General features: G+C 46.6%; 3 protein-coding genes across 4 annotated transcripts in view; all 3 read left to right on the top strand.

Moving 5' to 3' along the window:
* LOC309340985 (uncharacterized protein) overlaps nucleotides 1-20,107 on the top strand; it is a 129,957-nt gene that overhangs the window by 6,730 nt on the left and 103,120 nt on the right. Inside the window, exons 2-3 of the mRNA XM_081860347.1 lie at nucleotides 2,688-2,769; nucleotides 3,002-3,084. Of these exons, the coding sequence (XP_081716473.1) occupies nucleotides 2,688-2,769; nucleotides 3,002-3,084 (165 nt within the window). The remainder of the gene's footprint in view (nucleotides 1-2,687; nucleotides 2,770-3,001; nucleotides 3,085-20,107) is intronic.
* LOC309340606 (zinc finger and SCAN domain-containing protein 12-like) overlaps nucleotides 1-20,107 on the top strand; it is a gene marked incomplete at its 3' end in the record, with an annotated part of 85,473 nt that overhangs the window by 9,426 nt on the left and 55,940 nt on the right. The gene's annotated exons all lie outside the window — the stretch shown is intronic.
* LOC309341064 (uncharacterized protein) overlaps nucleotides 3,113-20,107 on the top strand; it is a 74,853-nt gene continuing 57,858 nt past the window's right edge. Inside the window, exons 1-2 of one of the 2 annotated variants that reach the window (XM_081860510.1) lie at nucleotides 3,143-3,326; nucleotides 3,905-5,563. In XM_081860510.1, coding sequence (XP_081716636.1) covers nucleotides 3,293-3,326; nucleotides 3,905-5,349 — 1,479 coding nt within the window. In that variant the 5' untranslated portion in view covers nucleotides 3,143-3,292 and the 3' untranslated portion in view covers nucleotides 5,350-5,563. Of the gene's footprint in view, nucleotides 3,327-3,904; nucleotides 5,564-20,107 lie in introns of those variants that run through there. The other variant, XM_081860511.1, reaches the window with a different exon arrangement.

Raw genomic sequence — 20,107 nt, 5'->3', positions numbered from 1 at the left:
GATGCAAAGGAAAGAGAGGAATTTAAGGATCAGATCAGTACCTGAAAGTGAAGGGGACAACCTGGTGGACTACTTAACAAAAGAGTTTTTGGATTTTTGGCAACAGGATTTGGAGAAGGAAGAATTTAAGATAGAGAGTGCATTCAGACTGGGTACAAGACAAAGAAGGAACAAGGCAAGAGACTGTTTGATAACTTTAAGATCAAAGGATGAGAGGGACAAAATTTTGAACCTGCACTATCAAAGAACTCTGCAAATTGAAGATTCTTTCGTGGAAATTTTTAAAGATATTCCAAAATATATCCTGGATGCAAGAGGTCAGTACAAGGATCTGGTGGTATTACTGAAAAGAAACAGCATACCATTTAGGTGGGAATTTCCTCAAGGCCTATCTTTTAAGTACAAGGGAAGGAAAAGAAGAATAAAGACAGTGGGCGATAAAGACAAGTTCTTAGGAGAACACGAAGAGGATCTCCAGAAGGAGGTGGATTCGGGACAAGAACCACTTTCTTCAGGAAAAGGAATTCTGGACATAGCAAACTTACCATATGGATTGAAACAACCGACAGAAGAACAACAACTTGGAGCAGTAGGAGGGAAGAACAAATAGCCCCATCATGGCTCTGCAACTTCTAAGTTGGAATTGCAATGGTCTTAACATTCCCCGGAAGAGAAAAAGTGTCTTTCACATATTAAAAAAAGAGCAATTGGACTTGATTTGTTTACAAGAGACACATGTGACGAGGTCACACAGGAAATTACTTATCAATAAAAGATTGGGACAAGAATTTATATCCTCTGACAGAGTAAAAAAAAGAGGAGTGGTGATATATGCAAAGGAAAGATTGCAACCGAAATTAATTTTCAAAGATGATCAAGGAAGATATTTGGCAATTGAAATCCAAGTTCAAGGAGAGAAATTTTTGATTGTGGGAATTTATGCACCAAACGAAGGGAAAGCTGAGTTTTTTAAGAAGTTGCATGAGATACTGATGGACTATATGGACTATAATCTAATTTTGATGGGGGACATGAATGGAGTGGTATTGACAAATATGGATAAAGCTCAAAGACAGGTAGTCACAAAAGATGGAAGACTACCAAAACCTTTTTTTGAAATGACTGACAATATGGACTTGGTTGACATTTGGAGAATAAAATACCCTCTTGAAAGAGAGGGAACCTTCTTTTCTGAAGCCAAAATGACATGGACTAGAATTAATCAAATTTGGGTTACTAGAGGAATGGCACCAAAGATAAAAAAAGTTGAAATCTGCTCAAAAACTTGCTCCGACCACAACGCGGTAAAGATGGTGATGAAGCAAACAACAACTGGCACCTTCAGATGGAGGATGAATGACACCTTATTTGGAGACGAGGAAGTTTGCAAAAAGGCCCAGAAAACTTCGAAAGACTATTTTGAAATTAATATGAAGACTAATGTAGAAAAAAGAATAATCTGGGACGCAAGTAAAGCCGTTATGAGAGGACTCTTGATACAACAAAATGCAATAAAGAAGAAAAGTAAAATGAAAAGAAAGGAAAAATTTTGGAGAAGTTAAAAGATGGGGAAAGGAAATTAAGATCAAAACCAAAATCGCAGGAGATTCTGAGAGAAATTAAGTTATATCAAACACAATATATGGAGTTGATTAATCAAGAAATAGAATGGAAAATTAAGCAAATGAGACAAAAGACTTTTGAATCTGCAGATAAATGTGGTAAATTGTTGGCTTGGCAAATAAAAAAGAGACAAAAATTGAATACGGTTACAAACCTAGAAGTGGATGGAAAGAATATTTATAATCCAATTGAGATTAGGAACTGCTTCCAGAGATATTTCAGACAACTTTATACACACGGGCCGCAGAAGGATATGGACACATCACATTTTCCTTTATTATAGTACACGCAGTAAATTTCAGTCCTTCATTCCACAATTTAACCCAGTCTTTAAATTGTATATTATATCCAAAATCTTTGGCCCAATGGATCATAACCGATTTAACCTCCTCGTCATTTGTATACCATTCCAATAATAATTTATACATTTTAGACAAAAAATTACGTCATTATTCAGTACTTCCAATTGATATTTTGATTCCAGACCTTACGCCAAAGAATAAACGGACATAAATCGGACATCAGGAATCACAAGACAGAGAAACCAGTAGGAGAACACTTCAATCTCCCAGGACATTCTATACAAGATCTCAAAGTAGCTGTTTTACTACAAAGGAATTTCAGAAATAGACTGGAAAGAGAAGCTGCTGAATTGCAACTTATCACCAAACTTAAAACCATGGAGAGACCTGGTCTGAACAAAGACCTTGGATTCTTATCTCATTATACATGACAAAGCCATTTTTCACCTTTTCACCCCTTGCTTTTTCCTGTAAGACCTATTGCAGTCGTTAAGAGTCGTCAACAGGCTCATCACAGCTATCTGCCAATCACCCATTCCCACCACCCTTCTGAGTAATACCCCTCCCCACCTTCTCACTATATAGAAGGGTCTGGAAACTTCTGTTTCAGTGTATCTGAAGAAGTGTGCATGCACACGAAAGCTCATACCAAGAACTGACTTAGTTGGTCTTTAAGGTGCTACTGGAAGGAATTTTTTTGTTTTTATTCATTTTTAAATCGTTCTCCCCATTCTCTCTTTTGAATCCTTGTTTCTTTTTCAGGGAAAGGATCTCTTTGCAGAATTGGACCAGATTTCTTCTGAGGCAGAGAGGCCTCCGCTGAACACCAGAGAGAGGCCACTGGGTAAGGAGGAAGGTGGTGTTTCTCTGTTTGGTCTCATTCTGTTGGTTTTCCAACTCATCAGAGGAGGGAAGATATATTTTTTCACACATAACATCTCTAATGCACCCAAATATCCAAATGCACTCAGCAGGCGAGACTTTCTCAAAGGCCCCTGTGTAGTTTGAGATGCACTGATTTACCTGCGAGACAAGAAGGCACTCTGGGCCTCCCCCTTACCTTTTTTCTCTTGCAGGTGACACAGTGATACTGGCTAGACCTCTTCAACCATCTCTGAATGGGGACAGAATGGAAGCAGTGGCTGTGGAACCAGATCAGGTCAGGGGAAGCTGCATTGTGGGGACAGAGGCCAAGGGGTGGAACAATGTCCTAGCTCAAGGAGTGGTGAACAACAGTGTTGTCTCGGAGTAGGACATTTCCCTTCTTATTTTAGGGTCCAGTGTGCTTTGAAGATGTTGCTGTTTTTTTCACGGATGTGGAGTGGGCGTTGCTGGATCCTGACCAGAGAGCTCTGCATAAGGACGTCATGGAGGAGAATTCTGGGATCATGGCCTCTCTTGGTAAGGCTCCTAGTGGAATCATAATATCAGTTTTTAAATTCAAAACTCCATATGTGACGAACCTCATATATTTTCACAGACCTCAGCAGCGCCCCCTACAACACTGGATATTACAGTATTCGCCCCACCCCCAAAAAAACCCCTTGAATAGTAAATTACTGTTTTTTCTGTGAATGTTCTTCCGTTGCAGCTTATTAAACAAGCAGCAGCCTGGTCTGAACTCCCCAGGCCCTTTTAACTGTAAACTTCAGAGTTGTTAGGGAAGTTGAAGTAGCTTCTGTCAGGTTTTCAGTTTTTGTTTTTCCTCCCGTCAGTCTTTGGTTGTCCAAAGAGAAGACTGACTTTGGAAACGGAGGGATGCCATGATGGAGCCAAACAAAATCGATTCAAGAGAAGAGCCAGGCTTATCGAATCACAGGTTCCCCTATGGATGTTGGTTGATCCCCGTTAATTAATGCACCCAACCCTTCAGAAAACCATCCATCTAACCCACTTGTGTTATTCCTCTATTACCAGAGTTAACAAGTATTCTTCCTTAATTTCTCCCTGAGGTGCTTATGCATTTCTCTTCATTGTAGATAGAGATGGACTGGAAATTAACAACATGGGTGACCACGACAAAATCCCCACAATGGAGAAGCTGAATAAATATCTTGAATGTGGGGAAAGTTCCTTTTCCACTTCCCATCAAAGAAATCCCATTGGGAAGAAACCCTATCAGTGCATGGAATGTGGAAAGAGATTCAGTCAAAAGGTCAATCTCACTTCCCATCAAAGAATTCATACAGGGGGGAAACCCTATCAGTGTGTGGAATGTGGAAAGAGCTTCACTCACAGCGACAATCTCACTTCCCATCAAAGAATTCATACAGGGGAGAAACCCTATCAGTGCGTGGAATGTGGAAAGAGCTTCAGGAATAGCTCAAAACTCACTTCCCATCAAAGAATTCATACAGGGGAGAAGCCCTTTCAGTGTGGGGAATGTGGAAAGAGCTTCACTCACAGCCACAATCTCACTTCCCATCAAAGAATTCATACAGGGGAGAAACCCTATCAGTGCGTGGAATGTGGAAAGAGCTTCACTGAAAACTCCTCTCTCACTTCCCATCAAAGAATTCATACAGGGGAGAAACCCTATCAGTGCGTGGAATGTGGAAAGAGCTTCACTGAAAACTCCTCTCTCACTTCCCATCAAAGAATTCATACAGGGGAGAAACCCTATCAGTGTGTGGAATGTGGAAAGAGCTTCAGGAAGAGTGCCCATCTCACTTCCCATCACAGAATTCATACAGGGGAGAAACCCTATCAGTGTGTGGAATGCGGAAAGAGCTTCACTGATAGCTCCACTCTCACTTACCATCAGAGAATTCATACAGGGGAGAAACCCTATAAGTGTGTGGAATGTGGAAAGAGCTTCAGTAGGAGCTCCTCTCTCAGTTTCCATCAAATAATTCATACAGGGGAGAAACCCTATCATTGTGTGGATTGTGGAAAGAGCTTCAGTCACAGCAGCAGTCTCACTCGCCATCAGAGAATTCATACTGGGGAGAAACCCTATCAGTGCGTGGAATGTGAAAAGACCTTCAGTCAGAGCGTCAGTCTCACTTTCCATCAAAGAATTCATACAGGGGAGAAACCCTATCAGTGTGTGGAATGTGGAAAGAGCTTTAGTCAGAGCTCCGATCTCACTTCCCATCAGAGAATTCATACAGGGGAGAAACCCTATCAGTGTGTGGAATGTGGAAAGAGCTTCAGTCGGAGCTCCACTCTCACTTCCCATCAGAGAATTCATACAGGGGAGAAACCCTATCAGTGTGTGGAATGTGGAAAGAGCTTCAATCAGAGCTCCTCTCTCACTTACCATCAGAGAATTCATACAGGGGAGAAACCCTATCAGTGTGTGGAATGTGGAAAGAGCTTCATGAAGAGCTCCTCTCTCACTTCCCATCAAAGAATTCATACAAAGTTCCCAAAACCCGTCATTATACAGCTTTCAGCGCCAGGGAAAAACTCATCTCTTTAACCAGTCCTTTGGCTGATTGACATCTAATGCCCTATTTAAATGTGGTGGGGAGGTGGGGGTTACAGGTTTTGGGCTGTGTGTTTTGTGTTTTCATTGTGTGATTTTATGTTTTAACCGTCCTGTGACCTGTGAGTGTAGGGAATGGGAGCCAGCTCTTAGAGTCTGAGGGGTCTTTGCCCCCCAAAAAGATATTTGAGGGGGCCACCCCCCCCAGTTCATAGGAACAGCCATTCAAATGGCATGCTTGCACCACATCCTCTGACTGTTTAACTGAGGCGGTGCTTACTAAACCCCTCCTATATTTTATTCAAGTTGGCACCCCTGCTATAGGGCGCTATAGAAATGAAATAAATATAATAACACCATCTTGATCGCCTTCATCTGCACATGTTCCAGCTTGACAATATCCTTCTTATTATCATCATTTAAAAAAAATTATATGCCTATCATCTGAGGATTTCATGGTGCTTCACAACATAAACAGACAGGTTGAAAGCAGGGCTTTCTCAAAAACAAGTTAAGCCCGATAAATCTCTCTTTTTCATTTCTTTTTTTTGGGTGCAGTTACAAACTTTGTTGATCAGGGGACTGCTGTGAAAATACTGCATCTCAATTTCAGTAAGGCTTTTGACAAAGTCCCCTGCGACATTTATGTGAGGAAGCTGGTAAAATGTGGGCTGAATGAGGTAACTGTTAGGTGGATTTGACTGACCAAACCCAAAGAGGACTCCTCCATGGTTCCTCATCATCCTGGGGCAAAGTGACAAGAGGGGTGCTGCAGGGTTCTGTCCTGGGCCCATTGTTGTTCAACGTCTTTATAAATGTCTTGGATGAAGGAACTGAGGGGATGCTCATCCCATTTGCAGATGACACCAAACAGGGAGCGGAGGCCAATGTGGCAGAAGGCAGAATCAGATCAAGGGCAGGAATAGTACCACTTTCTTCTGCCTTGGTCTGGCCCCACATAGAATACTGTGTTCAATTCTGGGTACCACAATTTAAGAATCTCAACTTTTGTTTGCCAGGGGCGGTGGGGGTTACAGGTTTTGTGTTTTCATATTGTGATTTTATGTTGAAACCATCCTGAGAACTGTGGGTGTAGGTGTCTGGTCATGTGGGATTGCTAGGAGGAATTATGAAAAATGAAGCAAGCTACTGTGTCAATGGTGAAGGCATCACTTTGACTGGGTTTGGGTCATTGACTTGATTTCTGATCGATCCCACAAGCCTCTGCATCTCTGCCCCATGGATGTGGTAAAATGCCTGTCTTTCCTTTTACTGCTGGGTTTATAACCACCGGGGTTTGTTAATTTCTCCTTGGTTCCTGTTTATTTAGCCTGTATGCATGCTCAAATAGCAAATAGTTCTTTGTAGTTAAGAGGCTTCCTCTGATCTGACTTTGTCCCCACGTGAGGATTTTTTGAAATGCTCAGAGGAAATCTGATTGGTTCTTACAAACGCTGTGTTAAAGTTCTTTTTTTAATAAAAACGACCTGGGCCAGGAAGTGGAAGGCACACTTTCTCCCAGGGTCTTGCTGGTCAAGCCTCGTGTCTATTGTATTAATCAGGGTCCAGTCTGTCCTTTGCCTTCAGAATGCAACAGCAGGGAACAGGAGCCAACTTTTAGAGGATGATGGGTCTTTGCCCCTTCATAAAATATTTGAGGGGGGCACCCCCCCAGTTGATAGGCATTGCCATTCAAATGGCATGCATGCCCCACATCATGTATTGATTATGCGAGGAGGGGCTTACTAAACCCCTTCTATATTTTATTCAAGTTGGCAGCCCAGGTATAGGGCGCTATAGAAATTAAATAAATGCATAAATGAAGCAAGGCCATCTTGATCGCCTTCATTTGCATATGTTTCGGCTTGTCAATATCCTTATTATTATCATCATTTTAAAAAATTATGTGCCCTTTATCTGATTTCTCGGTGTTTCAGAACATAAACATACACAAGTTGAAAACATGGCTTTCTCAAAAACTCGTCAAGCCAGAGAAATCTCTCTTTTTCTTTTTTCTTTTTGGATGGAGTTAGAAAGTTTGTTGATCAGCGGACTGCTGTGGAAATAGTCGCCCGTGATATTTATGTGAGGAAGCTGGTAAAATGTTGGCTGAATGAGGTAACTGTTAGGTGGATTTGACTGACCAAACCCAAAGAGGACTCCTTCATGGTTCCTCCTCATCCTGGGGAAAAGTGACAAGAGGGGTGCTGCAGGGTTCAGTCCTGGGCTCATTGTTGTTCAACGTCTTTATAAATGACTTGGATGAAGGAACTGAGGAGATGCTTATCACATTTGCAGTGTGGCAGAAGGCAGAATCAGTTCAAGGGCAGGAATAGTACCAATTTATTCTGCCTTGGTCAGGCCCCACCTAGAATACTGTGTTCAATTCTGGGCACTACAATTTAAGTATCTTAAATTTTGTTTGCCCGGGGAAATCAAGAAGGTGGGGGAACACAATCCATCTTCCTTTTATAACACGTGGCAAATGTTTATTAAATATATAAATTGTTAAGACTGTTGCAGGAATCCACCCAACACTCACGGGAAAATGTATTGTGGTCTTTTAGAACAGGAATCCCCAAACTCTGCGCTCCAGATGTTTTGGGACTACAGCTCCCATCATCCCTAGCTAACGGGACCCGTGGTCTGGGATGCTGGGAATTGTGGTCCCAAAGCATCTGGAGGGCCGAGTTTGGGGATGCCTGTTTTAGAATAATGAAATGAAACTTTAACAAATGACATGCTGAAAGTCTGAAATTCCATCAGGACAAGTTACTTTTTGTTTACTGTTGTAACTATTGCTTTCTGAATATTTATCTTCTGTACCATGAAGATAAAGAAAAATAATGTTTTTTAAAAAGGAGATGGGGAAATCATGTGTACTATTCCATCAATTTGCTTGCATGTGTTGAGTTTTATTTGGAGACTGTAACTCCCAGTAATTTCATTATCTGTATGTGTTTCTGTGTGTTCAGCACACATGATTGCAGGTGAGACTGAATAAAACACTTCATCGGAAAAATTAGAAGCATCTAATGTTCCCTGGACTTTTAATAATAATAAATAATAATAATTTCATTATTTATACCCCGCCCTCCACAGCCAAGGCCGGGCTCAGAGCGGCTTACAAGCAATAATAAAAACAAGATGAATGATTACAACTTAAAAACAAAATTAAAATACAACATGGAAATATTGAAACATTAAAATATTAAAAAGTAGCCTCATTGCAGGAGGAGAAGAAAAGGAAAAAAGAAAGAGAGGGAGGGAATCAAATTGGCTCCAAGCCAAAGGCCAGGCGGAACAACTCTGTCTTATAGGCCCTGCGGAAAGAAATCAGATCCTGCAGGGCCCTGGTCTCATGAGGCAGAGCGTTCCACTAGGTGGGGCCAGAGTTGAAAAGGCCCTGGCTCTGGTTGAAGCCAATCTAACTTCCTTAGGGCCCAGGACCACTAGGGTGTTGTTATTTATGGACCTTGAGGTCCTCCGTGGGGCATACCGGGAGAGGTGGTCCCGTAGGTACGAGGGTCCTAGGCCGTGAAGGGCTTTAAAGGTCAAAACCAGCACCTTAAATCTGACCCTGTACTCCACCGGGAGCCAGTGCAGCTGGAAAAGCACTGGGCAAATATGCTCCCATGGCAGAAACCCTGTGAGGAGCCTCGCTGCGGCATTCTGCACCCGCTGGAGTTTCTGGGACAGCTTCAAGGGCAGCTCCGCATAGAGCGAATTACAGTAGTCAAGCCTGGAGATGGATCACTTTTAGGGCAATGCATGGTGCTTTTGTTTGACGCATAAAAATCTGGCTGCTCCCAAAGACTTGTCTGTCTGTCTCTGCACCACAACACTGCTATTGGTTGGTGCTGGTGCTTGAGGATGATGAAAGGTACTTAACAAAAAAAGTTGGGTTTACAAAAAATTCCCTAAAGCCACGTTTCTAGGGCTAGGCGGGCCATTGTCCCGGTCCCACTCATCCTATGGTGGACTACAAAGCTCTTAACAGCTTCTGATCAGATTGCCTTCCCCCATGTATCCCCAACTCAGCTGCTTTGAGAAAACTGGCACAGTTACTGGTTCCACGTAGAACACCTGTACTTGGGAGAAAGCAAAGTTTTAGTGTGGCGACACAGGTAGACTTTGGAACTCCCTGCCTGCACTTCTTTTTTATCCCTCTTTTTTTTTGGTGCCTGCAAAAATAAATACATGTTTGTTTAGGCAAGCCCATCCAGATATTTAAAATGTGGACATGTATTTTAATCTGATTCTCAGCAAACGGTTCATTTGTAATTATTTCTAAATATTTTAAATAGCTGTATGTAACTTCTTTTACTGATGGTGTAGCAGGAACCCCCCCACGCCAATCATTCTGTTTGTATAAACTTCACACTCACACACTACATACGCCACATTTCTGTTATAAATTCATAGAAAATCAACCATACATTGGATTTGCACTGTTCCATTTTTATTTTTACTCCATATGACAAGAACTAACAAAGGGGGGTGGCTTAGTCCTGGTCAGCCATAATCCCTTCACTGTCTCAGCACATAACACAGGAGCCCTGCCCATGCCAACCCTGATGATCCCAGACAGAAGACAATCAAGATCACAAAGAACTTGCATATGGGAGTGGATTCAGCATGGACTGGAACAAAGGACAATGATCAGATCTTCCCTCTGGGGGCAGGAAACTGCCAACTCCCCTTTGTCTCCTGGAAGTGACTCATGGGGAGGGGGAGAGAAGGGAACCAGCCAGGTGACAGGACACTCAGGCTACCACTGCAACTCCTCCCTCAACCCCTCCTTTCTGTAATGTATGCATGATGTTTCTGGGGGTGGGCTTGATCTAGAGGAGGGGAATTTCAAAAGTTTTTATAAGACCTTGCACACTATTCTTCTGGGTCTTTCCTCTCTCCTGCACGTGAGGGGAATACCCTGTTGCAACAGTTCAATAAAGACCAAGCCTACAGGCTGCTGTTTTGCTCCAAGTTATCCTGGTTGGTGTCTTTGTTTTGTCCAAGGGAGCCCTCGGATTTTTCCTGTAACAATGGAAAAAATTCTGTATGTGTGTGTGGGGTGTGTGTGAAACCAGGTACCACCTGGCCTCTGGAGCTGGAGCTGCAGAATTGGTCCTTTTCTCTGCAAGCTGCTCCTCCGCTTTCAGGCCAAGGGAGGGAGATGCTCAGAGTCCAACCAGGAGCCTCACCCCCAAAAGGATATCTGGGCATTGGAGTAGCCAGGGGGGGCAGATCCCCCCCTAAATCCATAAATAATAATAATAATCTGAGGTTCTGCCAAGCGAGAGAGGCTGAGCTGGGTGGAACTCGGCACTGCAAGGGTTAAGGGGAACCGAGCTGCCTTCCTAGAGAGGCCAGGAAGCAAGGGGGGGCAGGTCCTCCAGAGCCCAGCCCCCCCCCTCCCCAGTCCTTCCCTGCTTGGGTGTCTCTCCTGCAAGGGCTGCCTCGCTCTCCCCTCCTGGGATCTGGTGAGTCTCCTCTCTCTCTCTCTGGGATCTGGTGGGGGTCCCAGGGCTGCAGCAGGGGAGGGGGCCTGGGGGGCCTGATCTGCTCCTGCAAGGGGGGGGACCCCAAGTCAGGGAGGAGGAGAGGGTCCTGCCAGGGAGGGGCCAGGGCTGCCATGCTCTCCTTCCTGCAGATCAGAGGATCCCAAACTCATTTGGCCCTCCGCCCCCCCCTTTCAGAAAAACAATGACTCCCCCGAAATCTCCCATCTTCAAACAAAGGAGTCCCTGGGACTTTGACTCTGTGTGACATCGCTCAGCCTCATTGCACAACAGAGGTAACATCTGCAAATGGTTTTCCAAAGCTGGACGAGGAGGTGGACTAGCCCCCCCCCCCAAAAAAAAAGGTGGGAGAGAAAGGCCAGGAATAAAGAGAGGGATCCCAGCCCAGAGTCTGGCTGCTGCATTGGGGACCAGTTTCCCAGTGTCTCCCAGGGCAGCCCCCCACGGAGGCCACGGCAGCAATCCCCTCGCACCCAGAGCAGGGCACCCCAGTGAGGCAAGGAAGAAGGGCTACCCCTATGCTATCCATATAATCAGTTATCAGAAATCAATATATTCATATATGCTCACACATAATCAAGGCTTACAGTATTTTATAATCCATTTTGAATCAAAGGGAAGCCGTGCCTTAGCTAAACTGCAAACTGCTTGAAACAGCAAAGTTAAGAGCCGACCTTTCCCCTACAAACATCCGTGTACCCTGGACAAGGGGGAAGACGTGAATCAGAGATACTGGTACAAAATCCCCTCAGATACAGGCTAAATTAATCCACAGAACAGGAAGAGCAAAACCGACCGCAAAATCTCCAAACTCCCTGTCCTGTCATAACTAGGGGAGAGGTGAAACAGAGCATCACTGCAAGCATCGGAAAGCAGAACTAGAACTCTGTGCTTGACCAGGAGTTGGTAGCATGGCAAGAAGCTTGCTAATTGGCTAATTTTCGCTGACAATATCGTGAATCCCTCATGGTTGTCTCACGATCTATGATTTGCTGTGATCTGCTCAGGTATAAAGACCTCTGGATTTCTGTCAATCGGGGTCCCAGTTGCATTTGGAAGAGATTCCAAACTGGGTCCTTATTGCCAGGCAATAAACTTCACCTTCTTATTCTCCATTGCTGAGTCTGCCTGATCCTTATTTAACACCAAGCGAGTACCCGCTTACGTTCACATGCTTCACCAGGACCAGCTCCTGTCCCAAAGGGATGGTTGCTGGAAAACCAGCCGGAAATGGGCGCTGCTCCTCACTGAGCCTCCAGGGACCTTGGCATCAATGTCTCTCTGGGTGTTAAGCTATCTAACAGAATACTAATACTAAATTACCCACCTAAATTTCAAGGGAGGTGTCTTTGGCCTCATCCACTTGGCCCTCAGGGGTTGGCGAGATACATTCCTGGCCCTTGGAGCGAAGAAAAAGGGACCCCACCCCAGGAGTCTGTCTTGAGAGCAGCAGAGAGTCCAAGTGCAAGAAAAGGAGACAGAAGCAGGGGAGTGGGGGTGGGGGGAGAGCAACTCCTGAGGACCCCCAGGTGAGGACCCCCACTAGAGCCAAGCATCCATTTTCCACAAGATACAAATGACTCCCTTGTCAGTCAGTTCTGACTTCATGCATTGACTGGAAGACAGGAGCAACCAGGCTGATTCATCTCCCAGAAATCCCTTCCGTTCCCTCCACATTTTGCATTGCAATCTTCCTTCTAGGAGACCTAGAGGCTGCTTCTTCCTCCTCCTCCTCTTCCTCCTCTTCCCCCTCCTCCAACACCTCTTTCTTCTCCTTTTTAAAAAGGCCCTTTCCCCCTGGCCTAGGGGGTGAGGCCCAGACTCACCCTGCCCTACTGTGTTAAATATCTATTCTGTAGTTGACCTCCTTTGTAATGTTTTATTTTGATATCTTTAAGAGAATATTTGTTTTCTGCTATGTTGCTTTGACTATGGACTATATAATTGACTTTCTTCCAATGGTTTTATTTCTATTTTATTGATTTTGTGGGATGTGAAACTGCAGTCAAGTACAACATTCCTACAATGGACACATTAGGGCATGTTTTCTCCCACTCAGGAGAAGAGTTCCTGTTTCCTCCTGAGCTGGGACAGACTTCCACTCCATGTGACTTGAAGAGGGTGCAGTCTGTTGTACTTGCATGGAGGAGCCCACGGCCTCCATCTTCTGATCAGTGTGTCTTCTCCATTTCCTTTGTTGCTGTGTGTTTGGAGAAGTGACTCCTTAGTGGCAGTCATTTGGGACTAACTTCTTTATGGAATAGTTCTAGTTGTTATGTAACCTAAGCCTGCCTTCAGGGATATGTCTGTGAACGTGAATGTGAGTAAACTACTTTTATATTAACGTGAATCAGATTATTGTGCTTATTCATTTAAGAGGGATTGGAAGGGATTTTACCAGGAAGGAATTTTTAATAGTAAGACTCAGATGAGTCAGCAACAAGCTGAGCGCTGCGTAATCTAAAAAAGGGGGATGTATGGAACTAGAATATGGAACTCTGCTGGAATATGGAACTTGCTAGCGAAAGTTAGGAAGGGTATCATTCAATAATATATCCTTTTCTAACTCCCCAATTATCCCCACAGATTTAATATGCTGTAAACCGCTTTGAGATTTATTGTTAAAATATAAAGTGTTATAGAAATTTAAATAAATAAAATAGCTCATGGTTTGGGCTGTGGTGCAGTCCAGCCCTGGTTCCCTCCAAGACTCATCCATGCTTGCTCTGGGATCCTTTTTCTTCTCCTGATATTAGGCAGCTTTTGTAACTGAACAATGTATTTGCTTTGTAGGATTTGCTAGCGCCTCTCCTTAAGACAGACAGAACTTGGCAGAAGACCAAAGGGTTCTGTGATGGGATAGTGAGCTGCTTGTGCGTAAAAGCTTGATCCCTCTGGGGTTTGGCTGGTCATCCAAACCGATGCACTAACGGAGCCCCCAAAGCATGACTCCGTCAGTCGCTGGTAGAATCTGACAGTGGGCGTCTACGGAATTTACGCCAACATAAAAGCTCTTTGACAGACATGCGCTTTCGAGACTCTCTGCGTGACAGTTTCCGGCGAAGGGTGGGCGTTCCCAACGGGGGTCCCGTTACCTCTCCACTACTCTCACTGGAAGCATCCCAGAGCCTCCCCTCCGCTGTGACTCCTGCACTCCCCCTGCTGGTTCCCTCTTCTACTGCAGATTCTCTCCTATTCTCCTGTAGCCTGTCCACCACCTGTCTCTCCGATGGCAGTTCCCTGACATCCACCTCCCCCCCAGGGCCCCCTTCACCCCCTCCCGCCTCCTCTCCCACTGGCGGTGAGGGCGGAAAGCCCCTGAAGGAACTCTCCTCGTCGTCCGAGGATTCTAACACTTCCAGCCACGGCGTACCGTCTCTCTCCCCGTCTTCCTCTTCTTCGTCGGAGTCGGCTTCTTCACCCACCCCTGACTCTGGGAACCCTTCAAACTCTCCTTCCTCATCGGTGGTCCCAAAGTGTTCCCTTCTAAATCGAGCCACGGGTTGCGGTTTTCTTGGGAAACGCTGATGAAATGTTTCTATTAAAACCTCGTCATTGACTACCTCTGCTGGTACCCAAGTGTTTTCCGACTCTGCTTACCCCTCCCATTCTACCAGATATTCCACCTGATTCCCCTTCCACCTGGAATCAATGATTCCTGCCACGTTCATGTCGCGCTCTCTCTCTTCTATCACGGGCGTTTGGGTGGCCTCTCTCTCACTCGCGTCCCTCTCGGTACGGCGACAGTAATGACCTGTGAAATACTGGGTGTAATTTCATGTGACTGGGCAGCCTGAGTTTGAATGCCACTGGGTTGACCTGCTGTATGACCTCAAAGGGTCCCAATCTTTTGGGCCTCAATTTCTTACTCCCGCCCTTGAACGGTAGCCCTTGGGTGGACAACCACACCCGGTCCCCCACCCTTATAGTTTCACCTTCCCTCCTATTTCTGTCTGCTTGCTTCTTATATTCTTCCTTGGCTTTCTCTAAGTTAAGTTGAAGCTGACGGTGGATCGCCTCCATCTCTTCAAAAAAATATTCCGCCGCCGGCACGCTCCACCTCTCCCCTCCCTCTCCTGGGAATGCCCGGGGGTGACACCCATAATTTGCCAGGAAGGGACTCATCCCTGTGGACACGTTCTCCGCGTTGTTGTAGGCAAATTCTGCTAGAGGTAACTTATCCACCCAATCATTTTCTCTGTCTTTTACATAACACCTCAGGTATTGTTGTAAAACCCCATTTGCCCTTTCCGCTTGCCCATTGGTTTCTGGGTGCCGGGCAGTTGAGAAATTGAGTTCTACGTGCAGTAAGCTCATAAGTTTCCTCCAGAACCTGGAAGTAAATTGTTTCCCTCTGTCGCTGACCACCCTCAAGGGGGCGCCATGCAACTTGAAAATATGTTCTACAAACAACTTGGCGGTTTCCTCCGCTGTGACTGCATGTGAACAAGCTATAAAATGACACATCTTGGTTAATTGATCTACCACCACCATGACAGCTGTTTTGCCTTTGGATTTTGGCAGGTCCGTCATAAAATCTATGGATACTGCCTCCCATGGCCTTTCGGGCGTGGGTAAGGGTTGTAATAGCCCCGCTGGCGCCACCCTCTCTCCTTTCGCTCGCTGGCACCTGTCGCAACCCCTGACATATTCCCGTACGTCCTCCCTCACCTTGGGCCACCAAAACTCCCTGGTAACCAACCACATGGTTTTGTGCTGTCCAAAATGTCCCGCTGTGGGGCTGTCATGCAACTGCTTGAGTACTCTGCCCCTCAGTTCCCCGTCGGGTATGTACAGTGCCCCTTTGTAATACAACGCCCCGTTCTTTTCTTCGAACCCCCCTGTGTTCTCCTCTGTCCTCCGGAGCTCTCTGAGTTTCTCTTGGGCGTATTCATCGTTCTCCGTACCCTCTATCAGTTCCCTCTGCCCCACCAATGCCGCCCCACACACCCAGCGGTCTTCAGGGATTACATGCCTTGCCTCAGGCGCTCCCTCCCCCTCTAAGTACTCAGGTTTCCTGGAAAGAGCGTCCGCCCTCACGTTCTCGGAGCCGGGCACGTAACGAATCTCAAAGTGGAATTTGGAGAACTCCTGGGCCCATCTCACTTGTCTCTGGTTCAGCACTCGGGCTGTTCTCCAGTATTCCAGATTTTTGTGGTCAGTTCGGACTTGAACCTTGTGCTGCGCCCCAATCAGCAAGTGCCGCCATTTCCGGAATGCTTCATGAATGGCGAGCAGTTCTCGGTCGTACACTGTGTAGTTCCTCTCTGATTTGTTCAACTTCCGCGAGAAGAATGCACACGGTCTCCATTCAGACGTATCTTTTCCCGGCTGGAGAAGAACGGCCCCCACCGCTCGGTCTGACGCGTCAGTCTCCACTCTCATTGGTTGTTGTAGATCCACGTGCAAGAGTTGCTCTTCCGACGCAAACGCCTGCTTTAAGCGTTCGAACGCTTGTTGCGCTTCTCCCGTCCAAACAAATTTCTTTTTGCTACTAAGACAATCCGTGATGGGCGCTGTTAAATGGGCAAAGTTTTTGATGAACTTCCTATAGAAGTTTCCGAAGCCCAGGAACCTTTGCACGTCCTTCTTGGTCTTTGGTGTTTTCCATTCCAGTACCGCTTGAACCTTGCTGGGATCCATGGCCAATCCCTTGTCAGACAACCGGTACCCCAGGAATTCCACCTCCTTGGTATGAAACTGACACTTCTCCAGTTTCACCCACAGCCGGTTTTCTCGCAGCTTGCTCAGTACCTCTCTTACATCTCGCACATGCTGCTCCTCATTGTCTGAGTACACCAGAACGTCATCTAAGAACGCTACGCAGTTCTTGTAGAGCAGTGGCCCCAGGACGTGATTCATGAATGATTGAAAACAGGCGGAGCCCCCTTGTAATCCGAAAGGCATAACGGTGTACTCAAAGGCCCCCAAGGGGGTGAACATAGTGGTCTTCCACTCATCCCCCTTTCTCACACGTATCAAGTTATATGCCCCCCTAAGGTCCAGCTTGGTAAAAATTTTCCCTTTTCTCACCCGTGTTAGAATGTCATCAATTCTGGGCATAGGGAAAGTCACTGGTTCTGACACTGCATTTAGGGCCCTGAAATCACATACAAGCCTGGGCTTGCCCGTGTTTTTTTTGTCCACAAAGAACACTGGGCTGCCCCCCACCGCTCGTGACTCTCTGATGAAACCTCGCTTGAGATTCTTGTCAATGAACTCCCTTAACTCCTGCATCTCACTGTCTGACATTGCATACAGCTTGCCCACTGGCAATTGTGCTCCTGGGAGTAAGGTAATTTGACAATCAAAGGGTCTGTGCAGGGGCAGTTTATCTGCTTCTTTTTCGCTGAATACGCCAAGCAAGTCAGCGTATTGTGGTGGCACCCTCCCTTTGTCCATCACTTCCATCCCTGCTAGAGTGCCCCTGGCGCCTGCCTGAGCCTCTCCCTCCTTGCAGTGTTCTAGGCAATGTGCTGATCCAAAGGAAACCACTCTCTGATGCCAGCCTACTAGCGGATCGTGTAGCGCCAGCCAGCTCATACCCAAGATAATAGGAGCTCCTCCCAAGGTGGCTACGTTAAACGCTATCAGTTCGGTGTGTCGTGCCACCCTCATTATCATTGGTACAGTCTGTTGGCTCACTTCTCCTCCCAACAGCTCCCTCCCATCAATCGTGGTAACCTGCAAAGGCTTACTCAATGGGATAGTCTGTATTTGGTGTGCAGCTGCAAACTCTTTGCTCATGAAATTACATGAGCTACCTGAATCCAATAGCGCCTTTATCTTCAGTGGGTGTCCGTTTGCCAGTTCCAGTAACACCTCTATCACAAGCGCTGGTCTTGGAGGTTCCGGCGTGGGCACATTCATTACTCCCTGGCCTGGCTGCTGTGCCCTGATGTTGGCAACCAGGCGTTGGCTTTTACTGGCTCCGTGATTTCTTCTTCCTCCTTCCCCCCAACAGTTCCCGCCATCCCTTGCCATTCCTTCCTTTGCGGACAGACTCTGGCAAAGTGACCTGGCTGTTGGCAGAGATAGCATCTCTTGCCGCTCTTTCCCTCCTTCTTCCGCCCTTCACTGGTGTTTGAAACTGCGCGCGCGCGCGCTGTTCCAAGTTCCATCGGCTCTGCTGGCGGGAAAGGCTGCTCCGGAATCTCTGGAATGCGGAAGTCCTTCCAACGTTCCCCCTTTCCTTCCCGCTTTTCCATAGCTCTAGCTTCCTGGCGTGCCCCAATGGACAGCGCTGATTTAGTCAGCTGATCCATAGACTCCGCCCTAGGCGCCCGGGAAAGTTCATCTTTCACTGCCGGAGAGAGACCTTCTTCAAACAGCATTTGAATAGGTTCACTAGCAAGGTCCCACCCAAGTCTATGAATCAGCATGGTGAACTCAGTCCAGTACTCACGTACAGATCGGCTCCCCTGTTTACACGCCATTAACTGCCTGCGCACCACTCCCTGCTCGATCTCGCTGGAAAACATCAAGTCCATGGCGCGGAAAAACTTCATTGTGTCCTTTAAGATTTCATTATTGGCTGCCATCAGGGGCCGAACCCAGTCCCTCGCCCCTCCCTCTAGATGGCCAATCACGTACGCCACTCTAGAGTTCTCGTCGGGGAAGTCATCAAACAGTAGATTGAGAGCATATTGCATCTCTGTCCTAAAGGCTTGATAGTTCCGGGGATCCCCCCCAAATTTCTGCACCAGTCCAGGCACCCGTCTGGCAAGTGGGGTGGTCTTCCCCTTATCTGCATCTTGAGCCCTCCTCTCCTCGAGCCTCGCCGTTTGCAGTGCCAGCTGGACCTCCAACGCCCTGTACCTTTGTTCCAGGCTTGGATCTGCGCCAGCTCCCGCTCCTGCTCCTCCGGTTCCGGATGGTTCGCTCATGATGCCTTCTGCTTGCACAAGCTGCTTTCAAAGACTGTCAGATTGCTGTGATGGGATAGTGAGCTGCTTGTGCGTAAAAGCTTGATCCCTCTGGGGTTTGGCTGGTCATCCAAACCGATGCACTAACGGAGCCCCCAAAGCATGACTCCGTCAGTCGCTGGTAGAATCTGACAGTGGGCGTCTACGGAATTTACGCCAACATAAAAGCTCTTTGACAGACATGCGCTTTCGAGACTCTCTGCGTGACAGTTTCCGGCGAAGGGTGGGCGTTCCCAACGGGGGTCCCGTTACCTCTCCACTACTCTCACTGGAAGCATCCCAGAGCCTCCCCTCCGCTGTGACTCCTGCACTCCCCCTGCTGGTTCCCTCTTCTACTGCAGATTCTCTCCTATTCTCCTGTGGCCTGTCCACCACCTGTCTCTCCGATGGCAGTTCCCTGACAGGTTCCTTCCGATCTCTCAGAGCCTTCCTGAGAGCACAGATGGGTGAGCGAGACTCGGCTGGCCCTGGAACACGAAGAGGCCATGCAAGCCAAACTGGGAGCAGTGGGGGAATCTGGGAAAACCCAGTGCAGAAGATCCTGGGTGAGGAGGACACCCTCCGCTCAGAGGTGCAGAGCCAGCAGGTGAGGCAGTTCTGCTGCCAGGAGGCCAAAGGACCCCGAGAGGTTTGCAGCCGACTCTACCACCTTTGCCATCAGTGGCTGAAGCCAGAAAGGCACACGAAAGCTGAGATGCTGGATCTTGTGATCTTGGAGCAGTTCCTGGCTGTCCTTCCCCTGGAGATGGAGAGCTGGGTGAGGGACTGTGGAGCGGAGACCAGTTCCCAGGCGGTGGCCCTGGCCGAAGGTTTCCTCCTGAGTCAGGCAGAGGAGAGAAAGCAGGTGAGAGAGACTTTCCTCCGGATACTCCCAAGGCCTCCAAACAGGACAGAAAACATCCCATCATGCTCTTCTGATGGCTCATTTTTTTCCTCCTGAGTCAGGCAGAGGAGAGAAAGCAGGTGAGAGAGACTTTTCTCCGGATACTCCCAAGGCCTCCAAACAGGACAGAAAACATCCCATCATGCTCTTCTGATGGCTCATTTTTTTCCCCCTGGGAAGGCATCCATGGAATGAGATCTGTCACCCTTGAAGCTGTTGGCCCTGACATTCATTTTTTAATCCTTCTCCCCATTCTCTCTCTCTCTCTTTTTTTATAATCATGTTTTATTAATTTTCCATACAATCATTCCACAATACAATTTCTATTAAACTTTTCAATTTTTGACTTCCTTCGGCTTTTCTGTCAATCATTCGAATTTAGTTTCTTTAAATACACATTTCCAAATTTTTATATTGCCTTT

The sequence above is a fragment of the Podarcis erhardii genome (genome assembly GCF_964252035.2).
Source record: "Podarcis erhardii genome assembly, chromosome: 4".
In the NCBI taxonomy this organism is placed as follows: Eukaryota; Metazoa; Chordata; class Lepidosauria; order Squamata; family Lacertidae; genus Podarcis; species Podarcis erhardii.
The sequence above is the reverse complement of the archived record's forward strand: the minus strand, read 5'-3'. Positions and strand labels throughout refer to the sequence as shown.